At 38.5% G+C, this 14,340-nt stretch overlaps 1 protein-coding gene across 2 annotated transcripts in view; it reads left to right on the top strand.

The window, feature by feature from the left end:
• The first annotated feature begins 8,727 nt into the window (after window positions 1-8,727).
• The window catches only part of LOC127431071 (peptidyl-prolyl cis-trans isomerase FKBP2-like), a 10,065-nt gene continuing 4,452 nt past the window's right edge, over window positions 8,728-14,340 (top strand). For both annotated transcript variants that reach the window (XM_051681306.1, XM_051681307.1), the window contains exons 1-4: window positions 8,728-8,866; window positions 12,025-12,120; window positions 12,693-12,853; window positions 13,995-14,107. In XM_051681306.1, coding sequence (XP_051537266.1) covers window positions 12,695-12,853; window positions 13,995-14,107 — 272 coding nt within the window. In that variant the 5' untranslated portion in view covers window positions 8,728-8,866; window positions 12,025-12,120; window positions 12,693-12,694. The remainder of the gene's footprint in view (window positions 8,867-12,024; window positions 12,121-12,692; window positions 12,854-13,994; window positions 14,108-14,340) is intronic.

A 14,340-nucleotide genomic window follows, 5' to 3' on the forward strand; every position in this document is an offset into this window, starting at 1 on the left:
TGTTTTTGCCTATCATGCCCTTCCTGGCTTTCTGGGAGTTCTTCAAATTCAACATGTGATAATGGCAGCTCACCTTGCAATAAATCCCCTACTTCCACCTGTCCTGAAGATCTGACTCTGCCTCGCAGCTACATGGAAATTTCTCGCCATCTATCTGTCTGTCCCTTATCTGTGCTCTCTGAGTCACTGGTGTGTGCCTGGGTGTCACAGCTGAGAGGAAGGTGATTATGGAAGAGTTTGTGTGTGTATGTGTTGGAGTGAGATTCATTTTGTTTCCTCTCATCCTCGAGGGCAGCTGGCAGCAGTGTTTACTCATCCATCCCCATACTAATAGGCAGGCAGCTCTTGTACTGCTGGGAGTTGAACAAGCTGTTTGAGACAGGGCTCGACTCTTAGCATTGCTCTCTGTTGCCTAATAACACAGTCCACATCTCGCCTTCATCTGGAGCTGTGCCTTGTCATCATTATGTGCTTGACTAGCACTATGGTGTTCATTTGATCAGTGGGCTGTAGGGCTTGCTGCAAGACATAAGCTGACTGCTTTCTCGTTGGATTAGTCTGTGGGCACATTGCTACCCTGCAGAGTTGAGGCAAGGGACAGAGAGAAACTGGCTCCACAGAATGTGAGTCCCAATGCCTAATTGCCATCATTTGTGTGGCTTGAATATGCAGCCAAATGCTTGAATTTCCTAGTGAGTGTACAGTCCAATTTGCAACCCTTTTTTATACTGCTTTATGAAAGAGCAGCTCTCAGTGTGATGAGAGTATAATGGAACTCTGATTGGAAAAGGTCACACCTTGCGCGTTAATGCCAGCTCACTCAGGACATTGAGGAGACAAGTGGGAGTTATCACGAGAGATTCTGTACAAAGAGGTGATTGCTCACCATTACCTCGTGATTGTCGTTATAGACTATTTCAAGAGCCTTCAGGAGTTTTTTTGTCAGGAGCAAAACCTACTTGGGCGAACCCTTCTGACGCCTGAGCTGTTGTGACACTCTTCACACAGTGGAAAGAGTAGGTTTTTAGAGCAGGTTTATTTTGGAAAGTCAATTTCTGCATAAAGTCTTTGTTAAAAAAAAAATGTTTTTTGAAAATGTTCACAATTATTTCAAAAAAAGATTCAGTTCATTAAACACGTTGACCTTTTTGTTACAACATGCAAAATAGTGTGGCATGTTGTCATACTACATGGGGTAAGTTGTCACAGTGGAACCTGCCAATAAACAGCCTATTATAAACTTTTTAGCTAAATGTAAATGGCAAAATAATTATAAACCATAAAACAACAAAATGAAAAAGGTAACACAAATACACCAAACCATTGTTTTGGCCAACAAATATTTTCATAATAGATTGTATACATTTATAACATTTAAAACCTTTAAAAATGTGTCACATTTTTATTGGGGCAAGTTGTAATTTGTGCTTTTTTGTAATACACACCTGCTGCAAAACAACAGCAGGTGTGTATTAAAACAAATAAAAAATTTACAACTTGCCCCAATAAAAATGTGACAACATGCCCCAACCTGACATTTATTAAAAAAATAATAAAAAAAACCCGTTAAAGTCTACCTACCTTATAGTTGAATATTGCTTAAATGTTGGCAAACCTTTTTTTTTTTTTATTGTGTTCACTTGTTTACCAAACATCTATAGCAAAGATATGATGTTATTGGAATTTTAGTTTGGGGTAAAATTCACAAAAATTATTCTAATTTCAGAGGGTTTTGAACTAGGTGTTTCAAACCAAAAAATAAAAATATAAAAACACTGCCAAAGAAAACACACACACACACACACACACACACACACACACACACACACACATATATATATATATATATATATATATATAATCATAAACCCTTATATTTATAGCATTTGTGACAGCTCCCTGTGTGACGGCAAGCCCCGGTCTCCCCTACATTTAAAAATGCATCCATTTACATTATAAAATTATTTAGAAATTATTAAACAATTTTTATTATATAAAAAATATATTGAGAATCCTTTCCTATACTTTATTTTGATTGGTATATAACTATACTGTATATTCATTAAATATAGTACATGAGTGCTTAAAATCAACATTGGCGATGACTCAGAATATGTGTCTTCCTGGGCCACATTATTTCCAAAGATCCTGAAGAGGACATCATCAGCGCATCTATATTTTAAGAAATGGCACAGAAGCCTATGTGCTTCCAGCACTAGCAGAGTACATTCAGTCTCTCTCTGCCAATGTGATTTTACACTGTTATCATTAGCTACATTCCTACCTGATTAGTCACTGTCTGCTTTGGGCTGAATTGGTTCACTGCATGAGGAATGTGAGCCGTATTACAGAAGCGCTGTTACCTGCGCCCAATCACTGACCCATACAACTCCAGGACAACCAAGCAGGAAATAGGACCATCAATTACTAGCCCCATTTACAGCCATGAATGACCTTTGCCCATATTATATCACTTTTATCTACCTTCTTGCCGGAACCTACAGTATAAGCCTATAATGTTCTTTTCTGACCTTTTCTGTTTTCTCATAAATTCTGCAGCATTTGTGCACAACACCACAATTGGCTCTTTTCGACTTTGCAATTGTGTGTGTATATTTGCATCATGTGTATGTTTAAATTTGAATTTGATATACAGTAAAAAATAAATAAATAAACTTGTTTAATAAACTTGACAAGGACATAGACAAATTTCAGTTGTCACAAAGACACTGAAGGAGAGAGACATTCAAACATTTTCCTTTCTTTAAAATGCACATCACTAATGACTCCAGTGCTTGATTAGTCATTTCCAAAAATATTTGTTTGTGTTAAAAGGGTCATCTTCTGCGAGCGTGGGCTTTCATAGTTCAAGTGTTCTGGGCAATGCGTAAACATAATTGCAGTGTGGTTCTTAAGTTTTCTTAATATTAAAGCACAGCAAGCTCCTAAATGGACACAAGAAAACAAATCAGAAGGGGTGAAACACAAAAGTATGCATTGCAATAGAAGCCCTGTTAGGAAAAACATCCTAAACCAGCCTTAGCTGGTCTGGTCTGCTGGTTTTAGATAGATTTTGGGTACTTGTCAGCTGGTCATGCTGGAAGGCCATGTGGATGACCACTTAACCAACTGAATACCAGCTTGGCCAGATTTAGAGACATGCTTGAAGCAGCTAAGACCAGCAAACCAACTGTGTTGTTTTCAGCGAGGACAAAACAAAAAAAATTCTGATAAACAAACAAAAATTATGTTGCGGTAGGGCGTGGGCTTGTCCTTTGACTCATTGGTCACATTCATTTTCTCAGGAGAAAACCTGTTCACTCTCAGCTCTCTTAAAGGTGCACCCAGTAATTTTTTCCCTCATTAAAAACAATTTATTCAAAGTATTTGACAATATTGAAACATATGTATATAATCATGATGACTCGCAGGGGATGAAGACTTCAATCATATCAGGAACCTTATAAAAGTTGTTTTTATCTACATGGAGAGGGTCCCCTCATGGGGGCGGCCATGTTTGGATCACATGACCAGCCAAATACTACAATTATAATCTCAGTAACTGCCATGTTATTGGATACGTTCACTCATATATTAAATTAATCACAGTTGACTGTGATTCGTGAATTTTTCACTGTTTGAATGATGCTGCATCCATGCCACTAGGTGTCAGTGTTATTCCAAGATGACGTGAACAAAAACTTACTGATTGCTCCTTTGAAATACTAATTTTTTAGTGCAAATGCTCAAACAAGTGATGTGCCTGTACAATATGTAGAACTGTTTAAATCCTCAAATATAAGATGAACATATTTTCAAGGGAACATATCATCTTCAATTAATTTTAACCAGCAATCGGTGATGGTGACATTTGGTAGACACCGCATGATTACCGCACATCTGCTGAAGCTTGTTATTTATTCATTTGAGGTCAAAAGTAACATGCACCACAGGTTGAGTTGTGATTTATCAGGCCAGTAGGAGACACTTGGGGTGGAAATAGAAGACATTTTGGAAGGACAGTCATTTGCATTCAGTCCATCTCACTGAAACAAGCCACGGGAGTAAGTCAAATGACAGAATGAAGAAGGCTGTCTGTCTGTCCACCTTTAGTCACTCACAGCAACCAAAACCTTTTTTTATTGCAGTCACATACAGTACAGTCACACTGTATGTGACTCATGACATTAAATGAGAAACCTTCAGACAGGGAAGAATAAAGTGATTGTACTGATGCTGTTGTTCAGGGTAAAAGTTGAATATGTCTTGTGGTCAGGGATGGGCAGTATTTCAGATGCATGTATTTGAAATAAGGTAACACTTTAGAATAATGGTCCGTCATTAATAGGTAATTGGGCAGGAATTAATACAGGATTAATGAGTAGTACTACAGGAAACATGATTAACCAATCACTAAGTAATGGTGAACTGATGACTGAGGTAGTTCACTGTTAGGTAATCAATAATTACTGAATTTGATCTGCCTCATTGAGAACTAACTACTAACTATGGCTAATTTAAAATAACTACTAATTAATTACTAATCAAAACATTATCATGTGTCTAAAATGTAAATTATTATGTTTTTATTGTGAACAAGCTCATACTTGGGTTCTTTGTTGTAATTAATTTTATGAATGTAACAGGTTGCTAAATCAAGGCTACAGTGTCTGGTAGAGTATCATAGTCAAGGATGTAACCACATATTCAGGATTGATGGGGACCAAATTTAATAATGTAATTAACCATGGAAAAACCCCATATTGGGGGGGGGGGGGCGCATGTCCCCCTCAATGTCTGTGGTGGTTACGGCCATGATCATAGTTAGCTTACCTTACAGAAATACAGGGATGTGCCCAACCTGTGTATTCCTTAGGATATCTCTTCTGTTCATTAAAAAATTATTAAATTCTGCATGTTTGATATTACTGAAGCTTTTTAAAATAATTCTGGTAACCCATAAGTAATGAGTCAAGTGTTACCACATAAGTATGAAGGAATTACTAATGATCTGGACCATTATTCTAAAGTAAGGGACATGGTAACGCATTATTAATTAATGAGATCTTACTGTTTCCTTCCTTAGGAGTTAAAGGTTATCTGGACCATTATTCTAAAGTGAAAACACATTATAACCATAAATGGTAACTGAGGTGTTACTTGTCAGTTAGTAATGAATACTCAAGTGTTTGTTCCTACATTTTATTCATTTAATCAAACAGATCAAACAAACATTCACAGACATTCCAAAAAAAAATTCTGGCATTGAATTATGAATCATTGAAATAATTGAACATAATTGCATAGGTGTCATGTGTATTTTCTTGATTCATGTCTTTTATTTTGAAAAGTTTAGTTCCTGTTCCCTTGTCATGTGATTTCATGTTTTCCTTCCATGTTCATGTGTCATGTTTTCATTGGTTTATTGGTTAATTGTCTTGTTAGCTTGTTATCAGTTCTGTCTGTTCATTGGTCAAGTCCATGTTTTCACGTTTTTTATTTAGGGTTTTGGATTACTGCACTGTAAATAAACTGCACTTGGGTTCTCATCTTCACATCTTCGTCTTCATCATTGCCAGTGCCAGCACGTTACAGAATACTTGACTGAACTATGAACCCAGCAGTTCGACTCATACGGCTACGTCAGGGGAATCGTCCCCTGGAGGAGTACGTAGAGGACTTTTGCGCTCTGACCAGCCAGATGGATTTTAATGTGGTCGCCCTCAAGGACATTTTTAGGGTGGGGTTAAGTGAGCCGATCTCCTCCTTGATGCCTGGTGGTCACAGTTCCCTCAGCCTGGCTCAATATATCGACCTCGCCTTACAGATCATTGGTTCCACGTTCACTGTGGGGGAGGCGGATCCCAAGCCAGAGTTCCACGGCATGGCCACTGCCGAGCCAGAGTTCCACGACATGGCCGCCACCGAGCCAGAGTTCCACGACATGGCCGCCACCGAGCCAGAGTTCCACGACATGGCCGCCACCGAGCCAGAGTTCCACGACATGGCCGCCACCGAGCCAGAGTTCCACGACATGGCCTCCGCCGAGCCAGAGTTCCACGTCATTGCCGCCGAGCTAGTGCCATCTTTTGCTCCATGCCACGTCACAGCAATGCCTCAGCCTGCTCCATGCCACGTCACAGCAATGCCTCAGCCTGCTCCATGCCATGTCACAGCAATGCCTCAGCTTGCTCCATGCCACGTCACAGCAATGTCTCAGCCTGCTCCATGCCACATCACAGCAACGTTTCAGCCTGCTCCATGCCACGTCACAGCCACACCTGACCAGTTGGACCTGGAGATGGTTCCCACCCTTATACCCACCCTTAGTTCTCCTGAGCAGGCAAGGGGAATTTTTGGCCCTCCGACCCCGCCTGGACCCTCTGAGCCCTGGACTTCGCCTTGGCCTGTCGGTCCCTCGACATTGCCTCAGCTCTGCATTCCCTTGGCTCCACTGTGGTCCTTCAGCCTGTCGGCTTTGCCGGGGTCCCTCCGGCTCCTCCTTGGTCTGTCGGTCACCTTGCTCCGCTTTGGCTCTCCGATCCTCTGGCTGCGTCTCGTCCCTCCGATCTGTCAGCTCCACCAGGGACCTACTTCCCTACGGCTCCACCTTGGTTCTCAGTCCCACCGGCTCCACCTCAGTCTTCCGATCCCCTATCTCCGCCTTGCTCCTCTGTGCCTCCAGCACCGCCTTGGTCCTCCCTGCTATAGGCTCCACCCTGGCCCTTCGAGTCTTCGGCTACTCTCCGGGCACCAAGTTCCATGGCTCTGCCCCTTGAGCCTCTCACGGCTCCGCCTTCCATGGCTCCACCCCCCCGAGCCTCTCACAGCTCCACCCCCCACGGACTCTGCCCTGGTCCCATGCCCCTTGCCCTTTCTCGCCATGCCCCACGCCTCAAGACACCCCCCCCCCCCCAGCTCCCTACAGAACTTTGAATTTATGTCATGTTTTACATGTTTTGTTTGTGTTGGGGCGTCGGGAGGATATGTCATGTGTATTTTGTTGATTCATGTCTTTTTTTTTTTTTTTTTTTTTTTTAAAGTTTAGTTCCTGTTCCCTTGTCATGTGATTTCATGTTTTCCCTCCATGTTCATGTGTCATGTTTTCATTGGTTTATTGGTTAATTGTCTTGTTAGCTTATCAGTTCTGTCTGTTCATTGCTTCTTGTTCTCCCATGTCTTGTATTTAAGCCCTCATGTTTGCCATTGTCCATTGTCAAGTATTGAATGTGAATGTTGATGTAAGGTTGGTTCAAGTCAAGTCTCGCTTATAATCAAGTCATGTTATGTCAAGTCCATGTTTTGTTCACGTTTTTTAGTTAGGGTTTTTGATTACTGCACTTTGTAAATTAACTGCACTTGGGTTCTCATCTTCACGTCTTCGTCTTCATCGTTGCCAGTGCCAGCATGTTACAGTAGGCTACAAACATTTAGCAGGATAATGCTTTTAATTGCTGGTGCTCACGGTTACTACGTTTTAAAAGTCTTATATCTTAACATAAAGTAAAATAATACAATTATGTGTCTTAAGGACAAGTGTGTTGATCTTAACAAGACTTCAACAGAAAACGGAGCGAAAACTGGCATGCAGCATGAGGCTGATTCCACATGTATACTTCCGCCCTAGACAGCCCACTCTGTAAATGCATACAGTTTTTATCAAATTAATTTGACATGTTTCCTCCTTTGCCTATGTTTGGTATGAACAGAAAGTATGTTAATATTTACCGCATGCAGACGGATTGACGGGAGGGCGAAGCAAAATCGCACTCTTCTTTCAGTTTCAGCGCGAGCATTGAATATGGTGAACCCTGATTGGATTAGAAGCTTGATGGACGTGACACTCATTTGCTTTTTTTTTTTTTTTTTTCATTGGATCACTTAAGTTACTCAGGAAAAAAAAAAGCACTTAAGAATAAACACTTGTAAGATTAACCTACAGTATGAATAAAAGTTTTGTAAAAAAAAAAAAAAACAATTTTGTATATTCAAGTGTGCATTAATTAATAATGTGTTACCATGACCCTCGCTTTAAAATAATTAGTAATTCCTTCATGTTTATGTGGTAGCACTTGACTCATTACTTATGGGTTACCAGAATTATTTAAAAAAGACCTCCAGCATATCAAACTTGCCGAAGTTAATAATTTGTAATGAATGGAGATTGCAAGGAATACTGACTATGATACTCTACCAGACACTGCAGCCATGATTTAGAGAGCTGTTACATTCATAAATTAACTCCCACAAAGAACACACGTGAGGCACATGTTTCTTTGAAGGTGCATTTCATGATCATGTTCACAATAAAAACATAATCATTCACATTTTAAACACTGTTTATGTTTTGATTAGTAATAAGTAGTTATTTTAAATTAGCCATAGTTAGTTCTCAGTGAGGCAGATTAAATTCAGTAATTACTGATTACCTAACAGTGAACTACCTCAGTCATCAGTTAGCTATTACTTACTGACTGGTTAATCATGTTTCCATATTAGTAAATAGTAGTAACTAAAGTGTTAATGTAGTATTACTTATTAAGCCTGTATTAATTCCTGCATAATTACCTATTAATGACGGACCATTACTCTAAAGTGTTACCTGAAATACATATTTGAAATACAAAATACTATTTTGTACTTTGTACTTTAAAGTCTTCTTCAAATGTAATTTGTGTATTTTCAAAATACATCAAATACTTTACAGACTGCTGATTTCCTGTATCAGCTAGTTCAGGCATGCCCCATAACCCCAACTTTCATGCACGTGAGCTGCAGATGTCAGAGAGAACAGCCATTCTCACCCATCTAGCACTGGGTGAGCGAATTTTCTGCATTCCTGCAAGGAAATATGGAGTAAGATAAGGTGAGGATGTGATGGTTGATTCTACTTGTTGCAAAACATAATAATTGCTGGCAACTGTTATTTAATTTCCATTAAAATATTAAGGTAGCTTTGATACTTCTCGGCAGCCAATGCAGTGCATGTCAACAGTGAGGAAATCAAAACTAGTCAGCATCCAGCTAGCAGGTTAGTCTAACTATTGTTAGCGAGTTCACTGGCTGTCGTTTGCTAGATCGCTAGCAAACAAGCTAATATGAAACATCATTCAGATTTGCTTTCAGTTAACATGAAGAAATAAAAGAGCACTGACAAGGGGAAAACAGCGTTAGCAATAGCACTGGACATTAGCTCTAGCTAGTCAGTCTTGCTAGCTAATCAGTAGTTGGTGTTAAGGGGGCTAGGTGATATTTCCAATGGTTTTCAGGCGTTAGCTTCATTAACATAACTAGCCAGGCAGAGGGAGACAGAGTGCGCATTAGCCTCTTTCAGTGAGAGGTGTTAATCACTCACTGTCAAGACTTCCTGCTGAGTTAATGGCTTCAAAGTAAAAAAAATAAAATAAAATAAAAAAAAAAACTTTTGTTTGAAAAAAATATTTCCGTCAATGAAGCGGGTCTTGTGTTCTTGTCAAGTGACCAATGAGCTTCTTTTACTGAAGTACGGAGCAGACGTCAAGCTGATGTTTATGTTTTCATCGCACTCGGATTCTGTCACCAAGCTTTTTTCGTGCACTAAAATGAGCAACAAAAGTATTTTTTTATTTGATGCATTTCTTTACTCGCTGAAAGCTGCATGTTGACATGCATTGTACAACAAGCTTGGATTGGATAAACAATCACGCACTTTCACAAGGAAAAGTTACTCCATCTTCACGATCACTTAGTTTGTATTTAGGCAGAAAATACGGGGAGAGAGAGCGAGAGCTCCGTGACTGTGAAAACAGGTACTTTTCAATGCAGAAATAATGCAAAAGCAACTAATGACGGATAAAAAATAACCACAACGTAATTTTTCCAGTTTTGGTCCGTTTTAAAATATAACCTTGCGAAATCTGACTGAACCTGCATTTGGATGAGAAGCTTATTGCTCTTTGGAGTCAACAAGTATGTTTGTATGGCGTATCTACTATGTCAATTTAATCCGAGATATTTTGTATTTTTATTTTAAATACATTTTCATGCATTTGTGCCCATCACTGCTCGTGGTCCACGAAAAGATTTTTACCACCTGTAGTTTTACTGAGCACTCAGATGAAATAAGTGAAAAGATATGTGCCTTCTATGAGAATGTACAGTTTAAGTATCTGTGACACTTTATATATATATATATATATATATATATATATATATATATATATATATATATATATATATATATATAGATACAAAGTAGCGTTTTGTCTAGGTGGGTGATGTAAAAAAGAGGAGACGGATCGATGCATTGAAAATAGATGTAACGTAGCTAATTTATTTCAGCAACAGTACATACAGTACATTAGGGATGGGCGCCTAAAGTATCGATACTTCCGATACTGACGTTGTATCAGAAATATCCATCCTCACACAAAATATCGATTCTAACATTTTTTATTTATTATTATTTACAAAATTTTTTAACAAGGGATATTATTATTTGAACATGAACAATAATCATAATCTTCAAATTTAAATAAAAAGGATTAGGCCATATTAGCAAACACTTGTGCAGGATGGGAACTATTTCTTCTTCCGCTCATCTTAGCATGCATGCTGAAAGACACAAGCAGACAAGCGCTTGCACCTTCACAACAATCATTCAAACAAGAGGGATCACTGTCATGTAGAGGTAATGATAGAAAATAAGAGAAACCGCTTCATTTATTATAATGAGTTTGTGTGACGTTTGTTAAATCTATTTAAATTATTTAAATAAGCTGTTAGGACATTGATAATGTTCTGTAATTGTTGTTAATTAATAATATTAAAAAATAACTAAAACGAACCATGGTTTTATTAAAGATATATTGTAATAACCATGGCTTTTTTTTTTTTTTTTTTTTTTTTTTTTTTGCAACATAGGGATGGGCGATACCACTTATATTTTATAAAAATTAACCATGGTTTTACTATAGTAATATTGTAGTAGTATGGTTAATTGTTTGGTAACTATGTTTTAACTAAATACCATGGTTAAACTAGTTACTGTATTAAAACCATGGTTAATTTTTTTAAGGGTAAACAAAACAGAAGTCTAATAATTTTCTTTTTAGGCTTACACATGTAAAAAAAAAAAAGAAAAAAAAAAGATTTGAAATTTAAAATACCCATTTTATCCCAAGACAGAGGTATTGGTATCGACGATATTGGACTAAAGCAAGGTGGACATAACACATATTTTTTCAGGTAAACAAACAAAACTTGTGTTGAAGTAGGACGAGGACTCATCCTTCGATTCATCTGTCACGTTCACTCTCAGCTTTCTTAGAGGTGCACCCATTTATATTAAACGGTACTGTCCTTCCTATCAGTACATAATGGAACCCTTTCCCCGATTAAGTAAAAAGCCCCACCATCCTTACCCATGGTGACCCATGATTTGTTAAAATCAAATAACAAAAACATTCCCGAAATCCAGATTGAAGAACATAAATATGAACACATATCTATTACTTACTTTGCTGAAAACGCACATAAAATAACACTTAACTGTTCCAATAACCTGCTACTTCAATGATTTTAACATTTTATTCAGCGGCTATGAAACAACAAATACCAAGACAATATGAGGTAATAGCGCCCCCATGTGTACAAACTAACGCCTGTCTACACCGGGCGCATCGACGCGAACGTTCTAAACTGTGTTATTTGTGTAGTGGACACTGATCTATACAATGGTAGTGGCACCAACGGAATGCGGCACCCGTTTATTGACGGACGCGGCGCAACGGACGATTCCTATGTAGACCGCATCACTGATTATAATGCAAATAAAGAGCGTTCACAGAGATGAGCAAAATAAAAGGCCCATTTGTCGCCCAAGTATGTCCTTAAAACTACATATAATATAGGTGCGTCAAGTTTGTCCGTGTAATATCAATTTAAACCTACATTTAAATCTATACTATTCATAAAAAATAAATAAATAAATAAAAAATTCTTAATCACTCTCTCCTTTTTAAAATGTTTGCTGACATTTCAAAGCTGGTAGGAAGTAAGCGTGGACTGCTGACGTCACTTCCTAATGACGGACTCATTCTGATTCATCCAGGACTGGCGAATGTATTATTCTTAATACAGGTAAGTTATACACGGAACCTCAAATAATTCACACGCACTTTATATATTTTAAACATAAATTTTAGCTCCACGCGGGATCTTGTTAGTTGACGTATTTCTGGTTTAAAATATGATGAATATTAGTAGCATATAGCCGTTATGACCATAGCAAAGTACATTGCTAGGTGTTTTATAATGATTGTCCTTATGTCTCCCTTTATAGAGGGCTAAAACTATTGTTTTGGAAACAGCAGTGAGAGTAGTCGTTTATAGAAAGCCTTGTTGTTATTGTCAACCTATTATCTTTAAATCACAGTATTATGGACAGTATTATTAACCGTTATGTTTTGTCGGTTAAAATACATCTGATGGGTTACTCTTAGTTTAATTTAGATTCCTGCTTTTGCTAACACAGCTAATTAATAAATCAATTAAATGATAACGTGTACTTATGTGTATAGACACTGCGCATGCGCTGAAGTGATCAGTACAAATGCATTTAAGCTTTTGCCATTTTGTTGTTTCTCTGTTATGTTTTTGATATCAGTGCAATGAGTGTGTCATTTGAGCTGTGTCATTTCTTCTCTCCACAGACATGAGGCTGTGTTTGATGTTGGCATTTACACTGATGTCCAACCTCATAGCAGTTGTGCATGGGGCTGAAAAGAACAAACTTCAGATAGGAATCAAGAAAAGAGTGGACAACTGTCCTATCAAGTCGCGAAAGGGAGACGTGTTGAATATGCACTACACTGTAATTGTTCCCTTATTCTGACTCGCATTTAAGCCATGTCTAAATATGTATTAAAGGGATAATTCACTCAAAAATGAAAACTCTGTCATCATTTACTCACCCTCATGTTGTTCCAATCCCGGACGAGTTTCCGTATCCCTTTAAAGTTGGCTTGAAACGGAAGTATTGTGATGTATTTCCAAGTGAAACAGCTTATCGAACAAGAAGAAAATGTAGGGCGGGGACTTTATCCATTTTATCCATCGGTTGTTGATTGGATTGTGAAAAGTGGGCATTGAATACCGGAGTGGAGGCAGATCTGAATGCGAGTTGGCAGTCGACACACAGACCCACACAAACCCTTTCCTCCGTACTGCTTGTGCTAGAACTGGTTACCGCTTGGGGAAATCGAGCAGCAATCTCTACACACTTAAGAAATAACTGACAATATACATGGCCAGCACATCATGGTCTTCGCTTACAACGAGGCTGTAGCTGTTAAGAAACAAGCAAGGGAAAGACTGCAACATTTCAACATTTTGAATCACACTAAATATAAAGGGAAAAAAGAACACTTAATTGTGCTGTACATCCCATGATACCTCCAAAAGATGCCTGCATATAGAATATATAAATAAACTCTATACAATTTCTCCCCATTTGACTTACGGTCCACAACAGCGATCACCTCTGGAAGCATTCGGGTGTGAAATGTCTTGAACACAACCGCAAATTCACTGTTTTTGCTCCTTTAAAATGTCATTTCAAGACAGTGGTCCCGTAACCAAGGTAGTGCAGGGTATGGAACAGGGGTTTGGGTATTAAACAGCCGAAGAAACACTAATCTCTGCATTAGCTGTTATGACAGCAAGTTTGTGCACGTGACAGGCTGAAGGAGCTGAGTTAAAACTGACTAAAATCTTGGGACGTAGTGTGCGGTATTGCATACGTCACCAGAGAAGAGTCATTCATATCACCTGAAGATTAAATTATGACATTTTGTTTAAAGATTGAGGTCACTTTTTTTATTTTTTTACTTTTTATTTTTTTATAAAATAGCAAATAGGCATGGATTAATCGTTCACAATAAGACCAGTGACATGCATTAATAAAATAAATGGGGTCAATTTTGATATCATGCAGACTGTTTTTTCCTCTGCAGGGGAAGCTGGAGGATGGGACAGAATTTGACAGCAGCATACCGAGGAATCAGCCCTTCACCTTTACTCTTGGCACTGGACAGGTCATCAAGGGATGGGATCAGGGTTTACTGGGGTGAGCATCACTACATTTCTAGATGATCTGTGATTATTTCTTAAACATCAGTCAGGACTAGGATTTAAAGAGATGAGTGTAAAATTACATAGTCTGATTAGCAAGATTTAGCAGATAAGGTTCAAGAGCTGGTGCTGAACTTTGTTAAATTAGCATGTGTCAGAGCATTGGCTTAGTGGTTAGCAAATAGACTCCAATGTGTTAGGATTTGAGTTCAGTCCGTGATATGTGTC

This window comes from Myxocyprinus asiaticus, chromosome 40 (genome assembly GCF_019703515.2).
Source record: "Myxocyprinus asiaticus isolate MX2 ecotype Aquarium Trade chromosome 40, UBuf_Myxa_2, whole genome shotgun sequence".
Taxonomy (NCBI): domain Eukaryota; kingdom Metazoa; phylum Chordata; class Actinopteri; order Cypriniformes; family Catostomidae; genus Myxocyprinus; species Myxocyprinus asiaticus.